At 41.2% G+C, this 25,283-nt stretch overlaps 1 protein-coding gene across 4 annotated transcripts in view; it reads right to left on the minus strand.

Annotated features, from left to right (window-relative positions):
• Positions 1-14,943, minus strand: part of KCNQ5 (potassium voltage-gated channel subfamily Q member 5) — a 275,042-nt gene extending 260,099 nt beyond the window's left edge. For all 4 annotated transcript variants that reach the window (XM_027884187.1, XM_027884186.1, XM_027884188.1 and 1 more), the window contains exon 1: positions 14,575-14,943. In XM_027884187.1, coding sequence (XP_027739988.1) covers positions 14,575-14,930 — 356 coding nt within the window. In that variant the 5' untranslated portion in view covers positions 14,931-14,943. The remainder of the gene's footprint in view (positions 1-14,574) is intronic.
• Between the last annotated feature and the right edge of the window lie 10,340 nt (positions 14,944-25,283).

Raw genomic sequence — 25,283 nt, forward strand, 5'->3', positions numbered from 1 at the left:
ATAAACTGCAGTGCTAAAAGTTGTGTTCTTTTTACCCTCAGCAATGTCCACTGAGTCTTCTTACAAAACTGACCATTACTAAGCCTTGAGGTTCCACTTCCTTGGTCTTTTGAGGGACAACTTGAGTTAATCAAGAGAGTACAAAAATAGCAAAAAGATCATTATTCCTTTAGGAAACCATCAGAGCACAAGCAAAAGAAGAAAAAATTGAATAGCAGAGTAGCTAAAAAGCAATTCAAATAGAAGTCTAATATCTTCATTTTGGGTGGTATTTTAGAAGACATCTGAAATTTGTGAAGAAGAAGTTTTTCACTTTTCCATTGGAAAAAGAATCTAGAAACACTTTGGACTCACACCTTGTCATGACTCTCCACACACACAAAAAATTTTAGTGGGTTTTTCTGGGGTTTACTTTTTGCCCTCAAAATACATGAGCTGACAGTCTTATTTGCTTTGCCTTTGGGGAAGACAAAGAGACCCAGTGGATTCAGATTACCTATACACTTACCTACCATGGTATATATCAATTTAAACACCTTCCATCCAGAGATTAGTTGGTAAGATAGAAAAGCTACTTAAGACACTTAGTTGCAGAGATCTGAATTGCTGTTCCATCCTAGGTCACAAGCAAAAATACTCTTTTTCACTTCCGTTTTCGAAGCACAAAATTTATACACAGTTTTAGAGGTTGGGTAGAATATCCCAAAAGAAACAGTGATGATATCCCAGCAATGTGATCAGTTGAAATTAATTAAACTAGATTTAAATCAATTAATCTTGGGAGAAGAAGCTTCATAAAAACATACCTTAAAATGAACAAACTACTCCCATTCATGTGTGGCTTTCTAAAAGATTGTCAAGCCTTAGGATTTTGACAGCCACCTGTTTCAAAGAACTTGTGAGACTGACTTCAGGATGTTCTCGTACGGTATCCCATTGACAGTTTTCCCCATGTTTTTACCAGTCTCTATCAGCCACTTAATCTGGCAGTTTTTCTAACGCCCAGTCTCAGAGAAAGTTGTAAAACTAGGTGTATCTTTACCACCATTAATTCATCTGCATCCTGGTTTCCCTGCCACATTCTGAGAAGCTGTGTTGCCATTCTGCTTATTCTTCCACCAGTCATCCACTTCTCTAACTCATTACCTTCAGACAAAGACAAATAATGCAGGAAGAAGACTCTCATTAACCACGTGATATTCAATATTCATAACATTTTTTTTTTCAGTGAAACTTCCAGCTAATGTAACAGCTCAGCACCTGTCAAAATAAATGTCACTTTCAAAAAGTGAATGGAAAAAATACATCATAGTTTTAGTTACAGGTTTAGTTGCAGAAAATTAGAAATGCACCCATGGTAGTCTACTGCTGAGTAGTTTATCGCTGAAAGAACGGCATTGCTATCACATGCTGCTGAGGTTGTCAGACCCAGCAAAAAGGAACAGTTTCATTCGGTTTTGAGCTTTTTGGGGTTTTTTTGGTTGGTTGGTTGGTTTTGGTTGGGTTTTTTTTTTTTGGTTTTGTTCCCCCTTGCCCCCCACTTATTGAATAATGCAAAGCTGACTTTCTCGTTTTGTAATTCACTTCTAAATGTGATTTTAAAAATTACCTACATAGATTCTTTTTACAGTTATTGGAAGTTAAGAGAAATAACTCTCTCCCCAGGCTGAGAAGCTGCTGAGGGGCAGGAGTTATACAGCCATGGGGATGAGCACTCAGAACATACTGCTGAGCCCAGAGACAAGGAGGTTGCATTGTGCCATTGTGTTGCCTTTCCATATGACTCCAAGAGAAAAGACAGATTTATTTTGCAAAGATTTTTCACTGTTTGCATAGCATCTAAGACACTGACAGATAGCTAGATAGTTAACTAGAATACCCAAGAACATAACTAATACAAACACATGGATTGTTTAATAATGAACTTGTATGTTCTGCATTTGTTACATGAAAGAAGTCTGCGGATTAGTAAACTACATCCTACAGAACTGTAACTCTATATGCTATCATCCTCACAAGGTATTCTAACAATTTTCTTGTATTCTTCATTAATTAGTGTTTTTAATCAAATTAAAATGCTAAAGATTTTTTAGAACACGTAACCAGAAATTCTCAGGGCTAGACTGTAAGATACCAGTTCTATCCTGCCAGAAAACAGCATGAACTGTATGTGCAGTGATTTGTTGCTGCCACCTGCACACCCTCTAGAGGTAGGCAAGGCAGCCCTCAGTTTGAAATTAATCCACAGATCCATACTTGGAACAGCAGAACCTGCCAACATCACATATCCATTACAGTATGCCTCACGTTTAAAGACAAGGCCAAAAGCCAGAGCTCAGTAATATACTGAGCCATCTCCAAATACTGACTACTGCAGACACCCCTGTGGGTTCATAAGACATGACTCTGTGACACACACTGGACTGTGATGAAAGCAGTCACTGGTTCACTGCAGGATGCTAAATATAGGTATTGGGAGATGAATGGGCCTCTCTAATATACTTATCCTATTTCCAACACCAAAATACACTTCAGATCTCTTGACTCACTCTTCTGTAAATGACTTCAAAATCTTTACAACTGTTCACATTTTTATCCAGGATCACTTTCATTTAAGTCTTATTTCACGGAGATTTGGGGCTTTTATACTCAAGACAGAGAAGAATACAATTTTGCCATGGATTAGTAAACCTGAAAAATACAATCAAAATTTTATAAACTCATATTTCTTAAATAATGAGCACTCTGATAGTTAATTTTATCTTCCAGATACAGATTGTATCTGAAATGTCACTGTATTGCCTTAACATATCAGAGTTTTCAGGTACTATCTATTATGTTACTTATGATTAAGTCCTAAAGCTGGAGATAAAGGCAAGCCAAAAAATGCCATGACCTTTCATTGTGGTGAGGTAATTTATAGATATGGGCAGATGAAAAATCCTGGAGAGCAAAATCATACAATGGATTTTTCCAAGTAAATACTTCTCTTCTGACGCTTACTGGTGTGGTATCACGCTTCAGTTTGGTACAGCTACTTCAGCTCCAGCCTTCCCATCAATGAACAGCAGCAATAACAACATTTAATTTAATATTATCATACTTTTAGGTGTCTTTTATATTTTATGGGTATCATTAACTCAGCTATGGTTTCAAGGAGAAATTCCCTGGACAGGAATTAAACTGACTGAATTCCTTTCTGCAGAAAAACTCCCTGAGGATTGTATTTATCACCAAGCTTCTGAATACCGAGGGGTATTTCAGATGCATCTCCCCAGATCTTCCTCCAGGTATAGATGTAGCCATGCTGGAGGTCAGAGGCTGGACTGCATCTTGCTGTCCAGCTTCATCCCTTCCCATTAAATGACCTGCAAGAGCAGCTAAAAAGTGACCTAAACTTCAGCAAAGAGTGGACGCACACAGTAATAAACTAGCTGAGGCTCAGCTTCAGCAAGAAGACTTAGATGAATATTTACCAAAGGAAATCAGAAACACAATCAGGTAGTGAATAAAATTTTCATGTTGTGATATTACTGATTATTTCCTCAGGTCTGCATACAGGGGTTGAGACCCCAATGGAAGAAAAATGAATCGATCAACATCATGTTTTATTTATATATAAATCCAACAAATTGACTCACATTGTTACTTCAGCTTTCTCTCTCTGGAAAGTAGAAAATAAAAATGAAAAAATAATAAAAACATATTTTTAATAGTAAATAAATACACTTATAACCAGAAAGTAATATACAATATCGGTCAAGTACTGTTACAGTAAAGTAGACATTCATAAATTCTCCTTCACCTCCATGCTTTTGTTCCCACATAGATAACTTCGGCCTCTGCAATTTCACAAGAGCTCTCACCATAACTCTCCCTATATAATATCTCCAAACAGCAGAATCTCATGCAGAGTGCCTAGACATACATATGTAGTAGCATTGAAGATTTCAGATTAGGCTTTCCTCTCTCCATAGAAAAATTTCTCAAGAATGACTTCAGAAGCATTAATAAAATGTCTCTAATTCAGATGGATTTTTGCCATCATCTCTGAGTGAAAGAGTTTTTCTCAAAGCTCAGTTTGACAAGGTAAGTGCCTAAAGCTATTAATAACGTTACTAAAAAGTATGTCTACAAGCATTTTCAGGATGAAAATCAAAATTCTTCCCAAAGACGATTCGTAATTCAGGGCCATCACCTATCTCATCACAGCCTACAATAACCTCTCAATTCCAGTACCCCACCCAGCAAACAGACTATTTGCAGAAGACAAATCACGAGTTTAGTCAGCAGTCAGTGTGACCTTTGAGGATGGCTAATTTCCTTCCAGACAGTATCTTCAACCACCAAATTAAATCTACCGTTTCTAAGCTTAAGGGGAAAGAAATATGTCTGCTTGAGCAAACTATTGTATTATATAAAAATTTACAACAGCCACAGACATTAGCAAAGCTGTTCCTCTTTTTTTCTAAATTTTGCTTCATCTTCAGTCTACAGATGCAGTTGGGACATATCAGAGAAAAATCCACAGATTAAGTATAACTGGAAGCTCAACTAATCCCTTGAGAACATGCATACTTACTGCAACTAACCATACTTGCACCAGAAGTGTAATGGAACTTCCTTGAAAAAGCAACATTTAAATAACATTTCTAGTGAAAACAAGTAGGTATGGCCAAAGGCATAAGAAAACGATGTTGAAAGAAGATTGAAGTGAGGTGGGGAGTCAGTCTCTTCTTCCAGGCAACAAACAATAGGACAAGAGGAAACATCCTCAAGTTGGGGAGGTTTAGATTGGATATTAGGAAAGGTGTAGATTGGATATTAGGAGAATTTTCTTCAAGAAAGGGTTGTCAAGCATTGGACCAGGCTGCCCAGGGAAGTGGTTGAGTCCCCATTCCTAGACGTATTTAAAAGGCTTGTGGTAGATATGGCACTTAGGAGTGTGGTTTTGTGGTGGACTTGGCAATGTTAGATTTGAAGTTGGACTCCATGATCGAAAGGCCATTTCCAACCTAAATGATTCTGCCTCACAACTACACTTCAGAAGAGTCTGTGAGACAGGTTTAAGAAAAACCCTCCAACTGCCAGCACAGTCTCTTCCTCCATGCTCACTGCACAGATTCCTGCAAGCAGCTCATTCACACATGACTTTACATTTCCTGCTACAACTTTTTGCATGGAGCTGCAAAGACCACAACTGTGCTCCTTCCTGTGGCAATGGTTCCTCTGATATAAGTGAATAAACCTGACTCTACAGACAAGTATTAACTGCACAGAGATGAAAACAGAAAAAGAGATTTCTTTCCTCCTAATGAATTTAGTGACAACTCCTAATCTCAGTCACCATAATGTTGTTGGATGCAAAAGTTTTTCAAACTGATACGTTTAATGTGTGATTTTCCAGACACATGGCAATTCCTATCCTCCAGTGATGGCCCACCTGAAGGGAAAAGGACATCACCTGCTCATCAGCCCCAGCTGTAGTGTGGATATCACTCCAACTTCATCACTCCAGCCTTGACTAAGCCATCACCTGTCATTTCTCCCATGATGTGGCAGTTTTACCATTGAAAATATGCAATTACTGATACAGACTTGTCTCCCAGGGAGATTGGCCTACATTCTCAAACTCACTACCAAGGATCAGTGCCCCACTACTTACAGAAATGCATCCAAAAAATATTTCATCTTAATTTTCCCACAAAAGGCCCTTTCAAGTATGTCAGGACTCTTACGCATATTCAGAAAGGCCCTGGCAGTAACTTTTAAGTGCACTCCTGTCACGAGAGCTTGCAAGGGAAAGATTTGTGCATTTGTTTCTAATGGGTAATTCTCAGATACCATAGTTATGGATGAGGTTAGGCCACATAAAGCAATTAAATGTAACGCCCTAGGAGAAGTTAGATGCTATTTCTGACTGAATGACCTCAAAAGAGTGTGCGCAGATGCTCTAATCTATGACATTCATGAATTAGGGAAGCATCTTAATGCATTCAGTAACATTTTTTTATTCTCAAAGCAGAAAGTTTCTGTTCTCTTGATTTTGTCATATTTGAATCCTGGAACCAGTCTGCTGCTTCCATATGATATCAGGCATGACTACAATAAAAGAATTAAAACTACAGAAATCTCAAAAGGCATAATATGTTTGCTTTGTTGAACTACAGAGTCTCAAAGCCAGAAGGAAGCCAAGACAAACAGGAATATATTGCTTAAATCAAGATGTGGGCAGGTACAAAACTTCCTTTCTTCATTATTTCTAATCAGTTTAAGAGCATGATTCATTTGTAAACTTCATTCTATACAAGTGGGGAGAAAAAAGTGAATTACCCATTCAATACACAACAGAATAATGAAAGGAAGCTGCAGGTACTCCATGCCTTTGAAAATTATTCACTCTTCAAGAAAATGCTCAGAGATGTATTTATGTCCATCTCTGTTAAGGAAAATACACACATTTATGTTTGAAGATTTTCTTGGATGAAGGCCAAACAGAAAATTTCAGATATGTCTGGCTGGAGGACTGTGACTACCTCTGAATCACTGGACCATACCGTATATATTAAGAAGTAATCACATAGTCTTTCAAGCAGAAGACAGTGTCTGAGACTACACTTCAGTGCCCAAAATGATGAACGTTTTGCTGAGCTTCCTGTAACACAATTACACTGCAACTCAGACAGTTATCACAAGATAAATCTAATACTCAACAGAAAATTGAAAATATTGCTTGATTAGATGCAGCTGACCTATAAGACAGCCTTTGAACTTTTAATTAATATATTTAAAGGAAAGTTTCTTTGTACATAAGCACACAACTCCTTAAAATTACTTTGCAGTTGCTAAACTGCAGCTGATGAATTTTCTACCTTAACTCACCTGCAGTGGCATTCCCCTGGGTAATCTACATCTGCTCTCTTACAGCAAACCTGCAAACCAAACTCAAAAAAAAACCCAAAAAACCAAAAAGAACCTCTAAGAGAAAACAAAAAAGGAGAAAAAAAATTACTAATTTCCTCAAACTCAGTATAGTTTATATAACATGTTTAAAAGAGACTCTCGATACACCAGTGTTAATTAAAAGAGTCAAGAATGTATGTTTTGTTGTATTAGTGGTTTGTAATGGGAAAAAAGCTACATTGTGAAACAAACATCTGCCTAATTAAGAATAATGTACCAAATTAAGTCTACTTTGTATACATGTTGAAGATTTTTTTATTAGATAGTATTATTTATACTTTCGATCCATCTCTTCTACCTATGAGCAGAAGAGTCACTTCTATTTCAATTAAAATCAGTTACAAATTTCACTAATTTTCATCAGACAATTATGTTAATGAAAATAGGATGATATAAGAATGTTAAACACCTGTCAAATAAGTTTTACCTTCGAATTATTAAGAAAAAACTACCTTACCACAAAGAGATTTATTTGCAAAGTCAGGAGTTTACATGGCCTAGGAATAAAAGTTTTTCTTCTATATATTTTCTCCATTAAAAAAAATTGATTAAAGTAATAAACCATGTGCTTTTCCTTTCCACTGAAACAATTATGTAAAATGTCACTGCATTTTTATGAGTATTGGTAAGTGTATTACTGATGTTTACTTTAATGACACTATTAATGACGGAATAATCATTGGCATTCTGTTTGGTTGATGCTAGAAATTATTTGAAATTATTGCAAAAATATTACTTCAATTGTACTTTAATCTAATTCAGGAAAATTAAGAAAGCTACAAGCAACAATAAAACAGGGTGAATAGCTATTAAAAATATAGTCAAACTTGAAGCATGGAAGGAACATAAAGTCTGAATAGATATCACAACTTATTTTTGATGTAACAAGGTGAACAATGCAGAAACTTAAAAAAGTATTGGGGGAGGAAGGTGTCTAGATGATTAAGATATTGTCTAGAGCCCACTTTGAAAATCTGTCACACAAATACTGTCTCACAGGCAGTTAAAATCTTTATAATTCTTTTTTGCACCCATATTTAATGAACACATATTTAATGCCATATTAGAAATTCATGTATCGTCCAACCCCAGGACAAAATCTTTAATTTTGGGCAAGTTCTTTTATCATTTCAGACCACAGAAAGTCCCCCAAGAATCCTCACGTCATGCAAGACACTCAATAAAGAAGACAAGAAATGTCACGCCGAAGACTGGCACACCAAGAAAAATAGATCTAAGATAGGAGTCTCATCCATGAATACAATGCTAATTGCATGGGTTTTGCATGAGGGGAAAAACTACCGCCAAAAGATGATTATAAAGAAACCTCTTAACTTCCTTCTTGCTTTAAGATGGAGAAGATCCTGCTTGCAAAGGTTGTACATTTATTTGAAACACAAACACCTAACCTAAGATACTACCTTAACTTCTGAAGCACAATTCCTAATCCCATCTGAGAAATAACCCTTCGACAAATTGAAGAAAGTCCACACGCATGAACTTTCCCCAGTCCAGGTTTTGGTGACTCTTTATCAAAGAAAGCCTTTTGTAGTCTTCTTTGTAGAAGGCTGTGGATCTATTTTGATTTTTATGGCAAATTAGTTGCTTCCCCTAGAGTCAGAAAGTAAGGCCAGTACAAATAAGAACATTTAGAAAACCAAGCCTCAAAAATTAAAATGTGCAACAGTATTTTACTACGGTAAGCATAAATATTCCTAATACTTAGCTACTGAAAATCCTGAGGTGGACAATAGCTCTCCAAAAAAAAAAAAAAAAAAAAAACAAAACAAAAAAAACCCACCACAACAAAACACCAAACAAACAAACCAAAACACAAACCCAAAAACAACAACAACAAAAAACCAATCAAGTGAAAAAGAGAAGCTGGATGTTATTTATCACCTATGACAGGGTTCCAGGAGAGAGCTGCTGTCCATGAACAACACCAGCAAAGAGGAAGAATGAAGCATAGCTGAGCATTTAACCTTCTCTGCCAATCACAAAGCAAGTGCAAGTGGGTTTAAAGATTGTTGCATCTCCACTACTCTGATCAGTACATAGTGACTGAGATGGCACAAGAAAACATTGGATGTGAACCTGAACACCTGTGAAGTCCAACTCAGAGAAAAGCAGAGATCTACACCTGGTGCAGATTAATCCCATGCATCCATACAGGCTGGGAACCCATTGTTTGGGCAGCAGGCCCAGTAAAAAGGGCCTTGGCATTTCTGTAGATACAACAGATTGAGTACAATCCAACAGCATGCCCTCATCAGAAATAAGGCAAGCAACACAAAACTACATTAGCAGAGTGGGGATGGCAGGCTGAGGAAAGTTATCTTGCCTACTCAGCACAGCCTCACACTATGCCATCTGACTGTGAACACTCCCAGCTGAACAGGGATGTGCAGAAGATGGAGGAGATGCTGGAGAGTAACAAAGCTTGAGCTTTTGTCTTACATGGAGCAGTTGATGGAACTGAGCATGTCTGGTCTGGCAATAGGGTGATCTAACAGGTGACCTGGTAGCAGCCTACAGCTACCTGAAAGGAAATCACAGCGCTAAAACCAGAATCTCATCAGTGACAGAAGACACGTAAAGGGACAATGACACAGAACTGCCACTTGGGAGGTTCAGGATGGCTCTTCCATTCTTCCCTCCGCATGCAAACCCCCCTCTTTTTTCAACAGGCAGGTGTTGTTGACCAGCAGGGTCTACACCAGTGTTGTTGCCCAGCAAGGTGGTGGGACCTGCATTCAGCAAAGCATAAGACCTATCCAGACAAAGCCCATCTGACAAGACTGGGAAGAGTGTGTCCTACCAGCTGGACTGGGTAAACTTCCTAAGGTTCCTTCAAAACAATGTGTAGGTGAGAAACATGCACATATATAGAATCAAAAACTACTTCAGCTCAGGCAGATTGCTGCAGATTTATACTGAAGTGCATCTAAATATCCACCATCATTCACTGTCCCTGAAAGAAAATGCCTAATAAAGTTCAGGTGCCACAGTTAAAGAATTTTAAATTTTTATCTTCTTAATACCTAATAGTATTTGATTTGCCACACATTTAGGTTGTCAACCCTATTATTTGTAAATATCATGTTGCTATTTGTTTTTAAAAGCATATAGAAAAATATTATTATCCTAACAATATCAGACCCTGACTCTGAAATGGTGACTGAAAAGATAAAAGCCATAAAGCTACCAACACAGCACCTGGAACTAGTTCATTAAAAGCCTTAAGACGGATAAAAGAATAGATAAAATCATTTCTCCTACTTTCAATAGTACGAGAAAAAGCAAGTATTTAGGCTGTTGCACATTTTTGGTTTTCTAATCAGAATGTGGAACCTCCATAATTATACAAAGGGCACAGTATGATGCACTGCTGCTAGCTCGCATGCAAAGACCTGCTGTTCAATAGCCATCTGATCACTAGTAAGCTATGTCCTTTCTGGAAGATCTGGAAAGCTAAAATAGCTAGTTAAATCTTTGATGGTATCATTAGAGTTTTTTCCAGAAATAATTTTTTGGTCTTTTTCCATCAACAATGCAAAAGACAAGAAGAACATCATACAGGTTCTTACAATTAATTTATAACTGTATCTTATCTTCAGCAGCAGCTAACAGTGGGTGCCTGCGAAAAACTATCAATACAGGTCAAGCAAAGTCCTACTGCCTTTGTGCACACATCCTGGTCTGTGATTTGGGATTGATTTGGGATTTAGAAACTTCCAAAGCAAAAGGTGTTGGCTTTGTAAAGAGAAGGATATTCCCACAAAAAATGTTAAAAACTTCTGCATGGAATATATCACAAAGAAGTCAATAGGAAACAGAAACTTTATTATTCCTGAAATAAATCCAACATGTTAAATTAGGGAACTTACGCAACTAATTATATCCTACCAATATAAACAGTATCAAAGAGCAGTATTTTTTTTGCTGAACATCTAATGCCATCTCATTTTCAGAATGTCAATTAAGAACAAAAATAATACAAAATCCATATGACAGCTGAAGATGAAACCCAGAGTTAAATTTGCAACCAATCTGGAATTCCCCCTTGATCATTCTACCACAATAGCTATACATTTTTATCACACCAAACAACCCAAAATAACCTAAATGAACTGCAACAGCAGTAACAGAAAGAAATCTTCTAACATCCCAAGACAGGATGCTTTGAAAAGTTACATTATTTCAGCATATTAACATAGGCCCACGTGTTAAATATGCACATGCTCCATGTGTAGGTGATGTGGTGTGGCATAAATATTTTACTAGCAAGAGTTTAAGTTACTGACCCATTGTGCAAAAATTGTAGAATGTTCTTTTCTGATTTTATAAGTGTTCATATTTTGTTGCTCCTGAATGATGAAGAACAAAAAACTATGGTATCTGAAAAGCAGATTTTCAAAAACTCTCAGGAAAGATATATCATTTTAATGGGGCTTCCATGTAAAGAGCTACTGAGGTGCACAAAAAGGAGTCAAGAAACACGTAATTTATGTCTCTGCTCCCCAGTACAACTTTACTGAAGTTAAAGGCCTTTGCTCAAGAGTAAATCCTTCCTTGAGTAGCAGAAGTTTGCGGAAGAGCTGTCTTTTCTAGCACTTGGCAAGTCTGTATTTACAAATAAACCAACCAATTGACTTCTGAATGTAGGTCACAACACTCATTCCTTAGATGGTTGGCCTATTTTTCTCTTAGTTGAAAGGGCAAAAAGAAAAAGAAGAGCAAACTCAGCTCCGAAGTGGTTTTCCCTATGGAAATGACAAATGACAATATCCCTGCAGGAATCGTTTCTATTTGTAACTAATGTCAAATCCCTACTTCTTATTTAAAAAAACAAACATACAAACCTAAATAAACTTCTAGATCAAAGACTTCAAGCTGCAACTCTGAAGCCACCCTTGCATTACTTCAACCTGCATATCGGAGTGAGGTTTCAGGAGACCAATGATCTGCTCAAAAGGTCTCACCCCAGATAGCCCATTCCTGAAACAGAAATAGAACAGAGCTATAACAGGCTCCACTGCAGGCAAGAATAGCTTAGCAGTGGTAGGAGCAGATATCTCACGTACTTAGTAATGTCTTGCAACTGTAAGCTACTTGCCTCAAGACCTTTTTCTTCAAAAAGATGTAGTTATTTTGTTTTGTTTGGGTTTTTAATTCTGTAAGAAAGCCTGTTTTCCAAGATATAATTGCATTTCATCAGGTGGCTGAAAAAAAAAAAAAGGAGCCTGAAACACCAAAAGTACTATCTATGTGACTGCAATTAAATCAGAATTATATAAATATGTTAAAGTAATTTATAGACAATAAGGATGGCTGTCAAACTGAAATGCAATGGAACTTCAAACGCACCTTAAACAATGAAGCAGTGACAGATCCTTAAAGGTAATACTATTACTAGGTGCCTTTGTATTATAGTAATGTTTTAGGCTCTTTCACGTAGTTCTGTTCAGATAAAAGATGTAATGTTGGCATTTACAGCTGCCAAAATTGTCATTTGCAATTAAAAATTAAAACTGGCACGCTTTCTATGCAGGCAATTATCTAAACGCAACTGGCAATCTTCCTTGTTTACAGTGCTGCTGTGTCATGACTCCACTCTGTTGGGAAATTTACTACCTTTTTTTTTTTTTTTTTTTTTTTTTTTTTTTTTTTTTTTTTTTTAGGTTTAAACTTGCAAACAGTATTTCCAACTCAAACTTTTCTAGTTTTAAAGATTTTCATCATGGTCTCAAAGAGAAAGGTCCAAAACTACAATTTACAGATTTTGTATGGCAACTTCAGGCACGGCAGTGAGATGATTCCTAGTACATATTTTGGTGATTCTCACAACACTAATTTACATCCATTTAGTCAACCTGTAAGAACCCAGACAGCAAAAGGTACCAAATAAACACCCTTCAAGAAGAAAGTTTAGGGTGTAAGAGTTGATTTTCAGCATAAAACAGAGAGAATGGGCAGATCCTCTAAGTGGACAAAAATCCTTTTACTGAATAATATATAGCATTAACTATATTTCTACTGCTTGTTATCTATAGTAATCGTGATATATTAAATAAGTCTATCCACCAAGTATTTCATTAATCAGATTGCCATGGTTTTGGTAAAATATTTTTTCACTTATAAAAACTTGTATTGAAGTAGGATTTGGGAGTTCTCCTGCTGATGGGAGGGGAGCACTCCTAATGCTATCAAATAGCTTTTAGGGAACAGTTGCTTTTTTAGTAAAGCTGCTGCAACCGCTAGCTTGATTTCTGCAACTATCATGGAACAAATACAGTAAACAACAGCATATCAATTAAGTCTTCTGTTTCATTTACGATATATTTTCCGTAGTCAGACACAGCAATACTTTGTATTATATTCCCAACATAACAATGCCTAATTTCCTTCCTCTATAGTTGATCGCAACGTTTTCACCTAGTAGTATGATCCACTGCCATGACTGCTTGCCAGACTATTGCACGTTTTGCTCAGCCATCCAAAAAGATTTTAAGTCGAGCCTTTTCCCCGAATGTTGTCAAAACCCATAAAAATAGGGGATTGCTAATGAACTGAGGAACTCGGCCGACCCTAGAGATACTGCAAGCAGTGACAGCCACAGGTCCCCCCGCACAGCTCTCACAGGCGAGCTTGAAGTTAAAGCAGCACAAGTTTCACACCGCGGTGACAGTACCGCTCTCCACTGAGCGATGCGACGGAACATGTATTTCCGTCACGGGCTCTTTCAGAGTGAGGGCGACAGGAGCCGCTACTTGCTAAAACCAAAAGCTCAGCAGCGGCAGGCACAGGGGGAAGGCCGCCAGCTCGGCGGCCGCTCACTGCGCGCTGCCCCCCGGTGGCCCCCGGGCGCTGCCAGCGGCAGGTGGGTACACCTGGGGCGCAGCATCCCCGCTGCGCCTCGCACCCGCGGCGGGCACACGCGTGGGAAGGCACCGTCACCCCCACTCCCTGCGAGGCGCTCCCGGAAAACACGCTGGAGGCAGAACTGAGCTGTGCGGCTCCGCGGCGGTAACTTTTCAAACCGCGCAGCGCTCGGTGTCCGTGAGGTAGGACGCACGTCGCGGGTACAGCCGGCGTACCCACTGGACCCCGCTGTCGCGGGAAGGACCCCCACAGCTGATGGCACCCCTCGCCCCGTCTAACCTCGAGGCCGGCGTGCGGCATCAGCGGGAGCGCCGCGCAGCCGCCTCGCACAAGCCGACGGCCTCGGGCGCCCGGGAGACCAGCGAACATGTGCTCCCCGCTGTGCTCCCCTCCGGCTCTCTCTGCCGGCTGAACCGAGCCCCCCATGACCTCCCACCTAGGGCTACGCGGATTTTCCCGCCGCCCGCGGGGCGCCGCGCCGCAGGTGGCAGCGGCTCCCCCGCCTCCGTTGACGCCTCCCGGTCACTTTCGGCACGACTCGCGGGGGACTTGTCCTCCCCGTGCACAGGCATTCAGTGATGCCCAGGGAGCGGAGGGACAGGAGGGAAGGTGCGCAACTCTCGGTGCCGCGCGGCTCTGCTCGGGGCAGGTGCGGGCGCCGGCCCGGGGAACTGACGGAAAGGGTCGGGACGGGACGGGAGGAGAAGAAAGCGTATTGGTACTCACACGAAGGCGTGATAGACGAAGGCCCATCCGCGGGGCCGCTCCAGCACGTTGTACAGGTAGTTCTGCAGCCGGCGGTACTTGGCGTTCCTGCGGCAGCTTGGCCCGCTGCTGTACGACAGCGGCTTCCCCAGCAGGCTCATGCGGGCGCCGTGCTTCCCGCGGCGGCCCTCCCGCAGCCCGGCGGGGGCGGCCGTGCCGCCGGTGCCCAGGAGCAGCAGGCCGTCGCCGCGGGCCGCCGAGCTCGTCAGAGCCCTGCCCCGGCCCGACTCCACATCCTTCATACCCGCCGCCGCGCCGCTCTTCACCCAGAGCCCCGCGGAGCCGCCCTCCTCCCCGCCGCCGTGGTTGCGGGGCATAGCATCACCCCGGGCGCCGGGGCGGGCGCCGGGGCCGCGGCGGAGCAGGGCGCGGGCGGCGGCGGCCAAGCACCCTGCGGCGGCAGCCCGCAAGAGGCAGCGGGGGCCGAGGGTCTCCGGGCGGCGCCCGCGGGGCGCGGGGGCGCGGGCCACTTTGGGCGCCCGGCGCGGCGGGCCGGCCTGCGGCAGCTTCGCGGGGGCCCCGACGAGGGAGCGGGCGCCCCCCCGGGCGCGCTCTCCTCCCGGGCGGCGGCGCCCCGCCGCCGGCCCCCGCAGCGCCGCCCGGCGTGATTCCGCGGCCCGGGACGGGGCGGAGGGAGGGAGGGCAGCTCCGCGCGGCTCCGGCGGAGAGGCCGCGGCTCGGTGGTGCCTCTCGCCGCCCGCTCCCTCGCTGCCTCCTGCGTCGTTTGGCTCGGCAGGGCCGGGCAAGCTGTTGCTCTCGCTCCGAGCGGCGGAGAAAGTAGGCGAGGAAGGCGGGCCGGTGGGGGCAGGCAGGGGCCGCGCCGCCGGGCGCCTCCGCGTCCCGGGGTTCAAGCGGCAGAGGCAGCGGCGGTGCCCGCGGCGGGGCGGACGGCAAGAACCTGGCGGGACGCTGCGTCCGCGGACTACGCGCGCTCCCGGGAAATGTCCATGTAAGTCCGAGAAAGTAACAAAACTGCCGTAAGTCCCGGCGGCGGCGCGGGGGAGGATCGGCCGACAGCGGGACCCCTCTACGGCCGGGAAGCGCGGCCGGTCCGGGCGGGGCAGCGCAGACGAGCCACCGGGTGTCCCCTCGAGGGGGCGGCGCGGCCCGGCACTTCTCTTCGGCGCTTCCGCCGTGTCCCTGCCTCGTGCCGCGGCGAGACGGCAGATCCCAGCGGCGGCGGCGCGGGCTGCCTTCCCTGCGGGCTTCCCTTCGGCCCTCGTCAGCTCCGGCCCCGGCACGGTGCGGCCGGAGCACAGCGGTGCTGCCGCTCCGTGCCCGCGCTGCGCCGAGACAGCGATGCTCCCCCTGCCGAGCGCGGCCCTTTTACGCCCCGCCGCATCAAGGTGAGCTTGCGGAAAAAACACCACCCACCCTGGCACTCGCAGGCGCGGCCGCCGCACCGTGCCCGCTTTGGCCCCGGTTATCGCCTGGGCTCGGGGGGCGACCTCCCGGACACCCCACCGGCGCTCCCTCCGCACCCCGCGGCCGCCTGATGCGGGGCAGCCGCTGTTGGTACCGCTCCTGGGGCCGGGGTTTGGCAGCGCCCGCCGTCCCCCGGGGGCGCCTGGGAGCCCCGCCCGGCACTTCAGCACCAACTTCATGAAAAATAGCTGCGTGTCATTGGTTTTGCAGCCCGAGCACCGTGATGTGAAAATGTGACGCTAATTCCTGAAGGGTTAATGAAAAGTAGTAATTGTGGATGCTAATGTTAAGCGAAATTCAATAGAAGCATTCAGAAATTGAATTAAATTTCATTGGGTTTTTTTCGTACTGACTGCTTAGAGGCCAGGCTCTCAAGCTTTGATTAACAGACCATCTTCATCTTCCAGAAAAGAAGCTGCGAAGCATGTTCTGTCTGTGAACATTAACTTGTGCCCCTACTAATGTAACATGGACACATCAACAGTACTAATTCACTGCTACATGTCCAAAGCCATTCAATCAGATGTCTTTAAATAAAGAGCTTAAACTTCTTCCTTTCTCCACCACACTTTCTCCTCCACTGCAGGCAACTTTAAACAGGAACCTTCTAACATGTGAACCCCAGCAGCCACTCAAACTCATGATAAGGGATGGCAGAAACAGCACACATGTCAAAACAGATGTTAAGTAGTTGATACAACTATCCACAGAAACTCCATTAATATTTAAGCTTTCCAGTGGCACATATCTACTCTTCTTTCTTTGAATTGTAAATTGAGTTAGTTAATCCTTAATTCACTACTTGTTTGCATTTCCGTGGTTTGATATATGCACATTTTTCGCATCCCTGTATATCCATGTACAACTGAAGATGTACAGCAGCCTTTAGCATCAGATGCTCCTCCATGCTTAGATTTAAATGGGCCTTGGTCACTCAAGTAAAATATTTGGGGGTTGGTACTCAAGTTCTGGAAAGCCAAAGTGTGCCATTCAACTGAGCACATGGTCCAACCTGCTCAGCCAGGCCTCTGTCCTGCAAGCACTCACCCCTGAGCTTTGTTTGATTGCTGTGAGTGCGCAGTGGCACAGCTCACAGCACCACTGTTGATAGAATCGAGGCTTTAAACCATGGACCGGCAAAATAAACTGTGAAAATTACTGAACTCCAGTTCCTGATGTTCCTATTGTGATCCACTAAGAAATATTGTTATAATTCTGTGCCCTCTAGTGGTGCTTAAAATCATCAATTAATTTAAATAATTGTAAGGAAAACAGTCTGTGAGCACAAATATGACCAATATTGAAATGTAGCCATAGATGCTGGGACAGCTAGAAGCAAACAAAAGTCTTACACTTAGTGATGAATTATTTTATTTTTTACAGTGTGTGAACAAGTGTATTTTCCCATCTGTTATCTGTTATTAAATAAATCCTTTTAAAAGTATGTATTATGAGAAGAGATTGATGGTAATTATTCTAATCTCTACTTGTTCATATGTCAGATAACCAGGGCATGATACACTGGTTGAATGTGGAGTAAATCGTTAGCACCCAGGCAGCTGCCTACCCTGTAGCAGGCAGAGGAGCTGTGCTGTGTATCAAAGCTAGTCCTCATCTAAGTATTTATTGCGAAATATGGGTCTACATTTATAGGACAACAAATTCCCCTGATATTTTGGCTTCAGACTATATAATACCTACAGAGATGAGTCGTGTGAAATTCTAGCATGCCTGCATGGTCCGAGGTCACCCTGGGTTCAGGTGTCAGTAAGAGGATCTACTTGACGAAATCTCCAAGGCAAGAACATCCCAAGGAATCTTGACTTCTCAAGGCTACAGGTACAGTATATAACACTTGCAGAGGGGCAAGTAAAATGGCATGCTAAAGTGCGGCTTGGGAGTAGGTATTACTGTGCTTTAAGGCAAATGTATTCCAAAATTTTAAGTAACTAGTTTTAGGATTGCATTGCATTTTCCAAGTGTATACATCAAATGTTATATATCCTGACTTGTGGAAGGATCAGCTGATACATACAATCTTTGCTGATCAAGAACCAAATATTACGTATGTTTGGTATTTTCAGGGTTTTCATTCCAATGAGTTACTTGTGATATATTGTCTGAGTTTATTTTAATAAAAGAAAGGAAGTAATTTAAACAGCACTGATAGTCTCTTGTTCCCTTATTTATAATAAAATGCTTTTTTTGCTAGATTGTGTAAAGTTCTAAGCCACCTACTATTACAGGTTTGGGGTTAAACACACTCGAATTTAAAGCAGGCATTCACAAGGACTAAATTTGCAAATAAATAACAAGAATACTGTAATGCAATGGTGCCATTTTGACACAGGGTAGATACTAATAGAAGAAGAACCTTGTTACAGGGCATAAAAAAAGAGGGGAAAAAAAGAAAGCCAGTTGGGTTGGAGAGCCCTGGCCAGAGGTCAACATGTCCAGTTCACTGCTTTGCTCTGTGCTGCCAGGCCAAATAGAATCTGGAGCCTGTCCACATCAAGTTCAAACTACCTGAGGAGGTAGTTGCCTCAAGTCACTGACAGATGCTTAGTGAGCTGCTGAAAACCAGTTGTGTACCTATTTTAGTATTCACGTGGATATGAAGAATCTCTCTTCAGTTGTGTTCTACAGATATGTTCAATCACATATGTATCATGGGGTGGTAGCAATGTATTCACAGAGAGAGGGATTGTTAACATAAATTCGTGGAACAGTTTAAGATGCTCAAGTGCATCAAAAGAGAGAGCAGTAGAAATCACAGGCATTACAGTGGCTGTTATAAGCAGAAAAGCAGCCAGAGTGCAAGTTGGAGGGCCTTTGTAGCAACACTTTACAAAGGTCAGTTTACTGTGGTGTCATGTTTTGAGTTCATTTGTGTTCCTTGTTAATAACCTTTTTCATGTTATATAATATTGTGAGGTATCATGTGTGCTCTAGTTTTGCATCTCTTTGTAAGGTTTTTAGCTTTCTGCCTAATTATATGGAGAGGAAGCATACAACAGTCAGGAATAAGTTTTCAAATCACTTAGGTGTTAGGAACAATTCATTTGCTATGTGGACCTGTTGTATAGCCTAGAATATCTAGTATGCACCTTCAAGAAACCCCAAATCAAGCATTGTTATTGTGTAATAAATCAGGAGCAAAATGTCAGATGAGGTGAGCAGCATGTTAGGATGCATATTACAAGCTGTCCAGTCAGCACATATAATGTGCTAGCAGCTGTACCAGGGCTCTGACATTAATATTAAAAAATGTTGGAATACATTACATTAATATTCCAAGATGTTGGAATATTTTCCTGCAAGCTCTTTTTTTTATATAAGTTAATAAAACCACGACTGTCAATAGCATGAGGCATTCAAACACCAAACACAGCAGAAAGGATGGCCCAGCCTTCCTGTGCATTCTTCATGAGGTACCTTAACCCTGAACTCAAGGGAGTACCTTCAAAATTAATTTATTTTGATGTCCTTTTTATTTGTTAATCTTGGTGTTAAATTGTTACGAGGTTACTAACTCTGAGGAAGACCTGCCTCCACAAAGAGCTGTCCTGACACGAGACTTTCATTCCAAGCAGACCATCTCTCTGTGTTACTACCAGCACAGGATAAATTTTAATCCAAAGACAAGACAAGAATAGCTCACTCTCAGTACTTTTGCCTCCTTGGCCACAGGTATGCTAAAAACACTTTTGCCTGGTTATTACACCTGTTAAAACCAAGACCAGTTCACAAACTGTTAGTTAGATCCTTTCATCTGCCAGGAACTCTTTGCTCCTTTCCAGCTAGAGGAACAGTTTGGCCTTCTTTCCTTGCCTGGTCAAGATCAATGGTAGAAATTCCTGGCCTTTCTTCTGTGCTGTCTGGCTGTCCTGGCAAAATGTTTATTTTGCTCCCTGACATCTAGTATTTCCTCTCCCTCATCAGATATTAATTCCTGATAAGAGAATTAATTTATTCCATTGATTCCTACTTAACTAAATACCTAAACATCTCTCTCCATTAATAAGGCATGCCTGTCTGTAAAGTCATTACCAGACCTCAAGACATTCTCTCCTAAATGGCTCTCCTGTTCATCTCCTTTGCTTTCTCTTTTATTTTTAGTTGTTTTGTTTTGTTTCTTTGTTTGTTTGTTTATTATTTTGTGATGCTTCTCTTCCTTCCTTCCTTCCTCCCTAAGTCTCCTCCCTCTATGATTCAATCACCTGGACTCCCAAACAAGCAGTCTGTTGACAAAACAAAACTGTATATCTTCAAACCCTGCCACAGCTGCAGGTCCTGCTCCATAGACCATTCTCACTTTCTAAGCTAGCAAAACAAGTAATTTGATCATTAAAAAAAAACTAAAAAAGACAAAACCAAAGACATGAATCGATACTGAGAACTGCTGAACAGTCTACCATCCTGAGCTGGGAATATAATACAAATAGAATAGGGTATGAAAAGGTTTTTTTTTCAGGTAGAAAGGTTTGTTTTCTCAGAATATATGGATTTTCAAAATCATACTCCCCAAAATGCCTAGAAGTTCTGAAGAAAACATGCCAATCAAAAATGTAAATGTTTATTGCAGTCTTTTGTAACTGAATAGAGTTTCTAAATATGAAAAGAGAATCTTGGGATCCTTGGGATATTGTCTTCAAAATTGTTTGTTTTCAAGGAGAAGAGTATAATTTGGCTAGCTTGCATGCCAGCAGTTCCTTCCAGCAGGCATGATAACAACCCACGTCAGACTTGAAGAAATCTGTCAAGGTCAGAATATAGCTACTTTAGAATTCAGCAAGAGGACATTCTTTTTTCAGGTTTCCAGTGTAGGAAACAAGTGAAGATTTTTTTGGTTTGGACTTATTTCTGATTTCTTTGGGTATGGAGGAAATATTTTTTGAAAGCTCCGCTTGATCCCTAGAGTTAGCAAAACTCCTTTAAGATACAGTGATATCTAATCTTAGTGATGCATTAGATCATCCAAGGATGTACCTGAATACAGGTGGTGGCTGATAAAATATCAAAATACATGAGATATATCTCATTATGAGCTTTATCTTTAAACTACAGTGACCTTTATTATTTACCAGACATGAACTTCTGGTCATCTCATCTTTCCCCACCTCTGCACATCTCTTCCACTTGTATTATCACAACTCTGGTTAAAAATATTCCTGTTCCAACTGTGGCCTAATCTTTGAAGTATTAAAATATTTTTATATTTTTATTTTAGAATCATCTAATTTTTTTGTTTTCTGAAAATACACAGAAGCATGTCAGTCTTCACTTTATTCAACTGGAACATAATTTACGTTTATCTCTCTGTCCCAAAGAAATTTAAGATAAATCTGTGCAGAGTAGCATGGAGAGAGCCAAACACTTCAGGTGCTCTTGCCTGGGAGTGCTTGTGCTGCAGGGTTGCTCCTGGGCAGCAGAGCCATGCTGAGGCTTGAGGGAGTACTCTGGCCACTAAACACTGGGACAGGTTGGCAGCATCACTAATCTCACATATGGGATATGACAGAAGATACTGTCTGCATGTTTCTGTCAAGTTTAAAAGGTTGCTTGTTTTGTGCCCTGGCTTCTCTGACCCTCATGTGAAGGTGCCTATACACTTCATGCATTATTGAGATGGCCTAGTCCTATTATAGGAGTCTGGTTTCTGCTCTTGGTTTAGGACTTCAAATTTTATGGACTAAAGCACAGTGTTTCCTGTCATCTGAAGTCTCTCTTCAGATCTTGGAGTGATTTAATATTCTCTAAGGATCATTAGCTGTTCATCTTGCATACAAATGTTCTTACATCTTAAGTTTTATTCATAGCATAAATGTAGGACTTGAAACTAAATTATTGTAATTCTTTGTAACTGGAATAACATTTTTTCTAAATTAGATGGTTAATCACCACCCTAATGTATTCTGAAGGTACATTTTAAAATACAAAAAATAATTTACTGCCCTTTTTAATAAAAAATACAAAGATATTTGGCCTTTTCAATGTGCCTGTTCAAATAGTTTGACAGCATTTATGATACTCAAAGAATTTGAATAAAATGTGTCCTCTAAGTTATTCAAGTGACATAACAAGAACTTACTCATAAGATAGAGGCACCACAGAGAGCTGGAATAAATAAGAACTCTGACAGCATATGCTTCCATTAATGTATCGGAGGACCACTAGTCACTGGAAAACTTTGGTGGGAATTGTGTACTTGGGACTCCTCATTTCTGCTACTCTGTTCCTACTGAAGTCAATGAGGTTTATTCCTATCAATAGGTAAACTGTAAAGGTGGAGGTGAAAGTGTCTAAGGTCAGTGGGACCCTCAAGAGCTCCTGTTGGATGAGTAAAGACATTCAGCTGGAGCTGTTGGAAGCACAGCATACCAGAAAGGAACACCGTAGGCTTCTACAGGCATGGTTAGGCACTTGACTTGCTCATGTTCTTAAATCTTATCCTAAAGCATGCACTTCGAAAGTCTCAACCAGGGGAAAGACAAAAAATAAGAAAGCAAGTGTTAAGAGGAGTCTAGCTGATCTAGTGAGGCTGTGAGACAGGAACAATAATGAGAGAGAATTTATAATGACAGATAAACAGGAATCGTAAACATGGGGAATAAGATGATAGTTCAGAACAGGGCTTTTTCACATGCTGCTTAAAAGGGTGGTCTAACAGCTGCATTCATAGAGAAAGGCTGGAGGTAGATATTCTATTTCAAAAGAGGAATGAAATAGAAGCTGTAATATCTCTAAAGCTAGCTTGTTTTATGTCTCTGCATATATCATTATCTGCAAGGAAACATATAACCAAAAGTGGATTTTAATATCCTTGTAAGGCTGAGGAGATGATAGTTAAATACCATAGGCCAGATTTAGTAGGGAAGTATTTGCATGAGAAGCACGATGTACAAACATAGATATAAGGCAAAACCCGCAATCTTTTAACATGAGAGTGGTAGGACACTGGCACAGGTAACCATATGGGATGCGAAATCTCTGTCCTTGGAGTTTTTCAAAGCTTAGCAGGCCTCAAGGAACCTAATGTAAATTTGATGAGAGCCATGTGTTGGGTAAGTTGGAGTAGATGACCTCTAGAAGTTCTTTCCAACCTAAAATATTCCATGAGTATAGATGACCTTGAGCAATGAATACTTTATGACCTACCCTGTGAAATAAAAACCCATTGATAAGTTTGACCTGGTCAATACTCTAAGGCACATAAGCATCTGTCACTGCTGATATCCTGCCCCTGCTGCAAAATCACAAACCTTATGTGTGGGGGGCAGAGGGTTGAAAGGATAGCAGTGGTTTCTGCCTTTGGTGTAATAGCTCCTCCAATTGCTTCTCCAAAAAGGAGGAGGACAGGAGAATGAGCAGAGAGAGGCATCATAGCACAGTGCCATGTGAGTATAACCCTGAAGAACAGCACAGGACCAAGTGCCTGCTCTGTCTCCAACATGGGTCCCAACACTTCCCATTCCTTCCTCCAGCTGTCTCTGCCATAGCAAACATCCTTCCTTTTCTCATCTCTTTTTTTTCCTGTGAGATGGTTTGAACTTGGCTGAATATTTTGCAGCAATACTTTTCACCATCAAGAGATTATAGGTGATGATTAGTTGCAAATGTTATTATCCCCAAGTAAAAAGGTAGCATTTAATATTATTTTTTTAATAAGGGAATAGTTATTTAAATTGTCCTACATACTGGACCATTTAAAGAAAACATTGAGTTCTCCCAGTTTGAATATCATATTTTTGTTAAACTTTCCCTGCTAAAGTGTTGAAATCTCTATCCCTTTTTGAAAATCTTAGTCAAACTTTGCCTCTAGTTACTAGGACATTCACATTAAACCCATTTAGGTTGTTTAATTTAAGCAGGGGTCAAATTCTGGCTCTGTTTGGTTATTCAGCCTGAAGATTTTCATTCTGTAGGGAGGTTCATCGGTTCCAACTAATGAGAAGAAAACAGTTGTCTCAAGTTGATGATACCATAAATGCTTGGAATGAAAATTAAACGTTATTATTAGCAACTTTCAGCAGGGTTTAAAGTGTTGAAATTTAACCTTGCCATGTGGATCCCTATCACTTAACTTTAATGAGTAACCAGTAGCAGGAGAGTTTCCTATATCGTGTGTGCAGTAGCTGCTGAAGAGAGATATGACATATTATCTAGACTGGTTTATAGAAGCAGCTATCACATCACTGCAATAAAGAGGGAAACTAGAAATTTAAGCCGTTATCTTCTAAAAGGTGCACTATAAAACTATGATTTAAAAATTGCTTTTATAATGCAAAGATCAAGTACTGGAAGCAAAACTCACATATTTTAAAAAGAAGTGATGGCCTATATGATAAAGATGAGTGGTAAGTAAAAGCAACAAGCTGCCTTTATAACTCAGTTGGAAGTAGTTATCATAATTATTCTACCTTCTGTATGCCAGATCCCGATAGCAAACCTTTTTTCCTTTTTTTCTTTCTCAAAATGTTTCTCTGGAGCAAAAAGGGGAAATAGTTGAAAGCTTAGAGATGAGTGTTTTGGAACATTTTGCAGAGCACACTGTCTGGGGCCATAAACACACGATTCAGTTGTAACCTAAAATATCGTATTGAAGTTGTTCTTTCCATTCACTGTCTCTTTCCATATTTAAATCCATACAGATAAGGATACGTCTCCATTTCCAGAGTGAATCTGTACACTTGAGTAGCATAACAGTGGAGACAGTTTCCTGCTGAAACAAATGGGCCCCAGAAAGTAATAAATTTTATTGTTTACTTCTGCTCAATTGATGAGGAATTACTGACTTTATTTTCTAAAGAGGGGAGCATTTGCAATGCTGATGACAATTTTGGAAGACCAATGTTGCTTTAGACCCCAAGTAATAATGATTACAATCTTATCGCCTCTTACAAAACAAACATGTTTTCTTTCCTTAAAATGGTATATGACAATCTCTTTTGTACAGTGCTTTTGGTTGGGGAGCCTTATTAAAGGCATTTTGTGTTCATGCACCACATTAGTTAGGAGCAATAATTTCCATCATGTAACTTGACCTTCTCTTGCATAATTATTTGCTGCCCCCTGAACCAGCACCTTCTCTTCCTAAAACACATCTTTGAAATCAAACAACGTGCTTTTTTTAAAAAAAAATGCAGCAAAACACACATTTTGGAGATACTCCACAACCATGAAGGCTCTAAACATAATTTCTTTTCGCTTAAGATCTACTAAACCAGCTGCTTTAGAAGGCTGAG

Source organism: Empidonax traillii, unplaced genomic scaffold (assembly GCF_003031625.1).
Source record: "Empidonax traillii isolate 1590-97213 ecotype Southwest subspecies unplaced genomic scaffold, ASM303162v1 scaffold139:size1643147, whole genome shotgun sequence".
Taxonomy (NCBI): domain Eukaryota; kingdom Metazoa; phylum Chordata; class Aves; order Passeriformes; family Tyrannidae; genus Empidonax; species Empidonax traillii.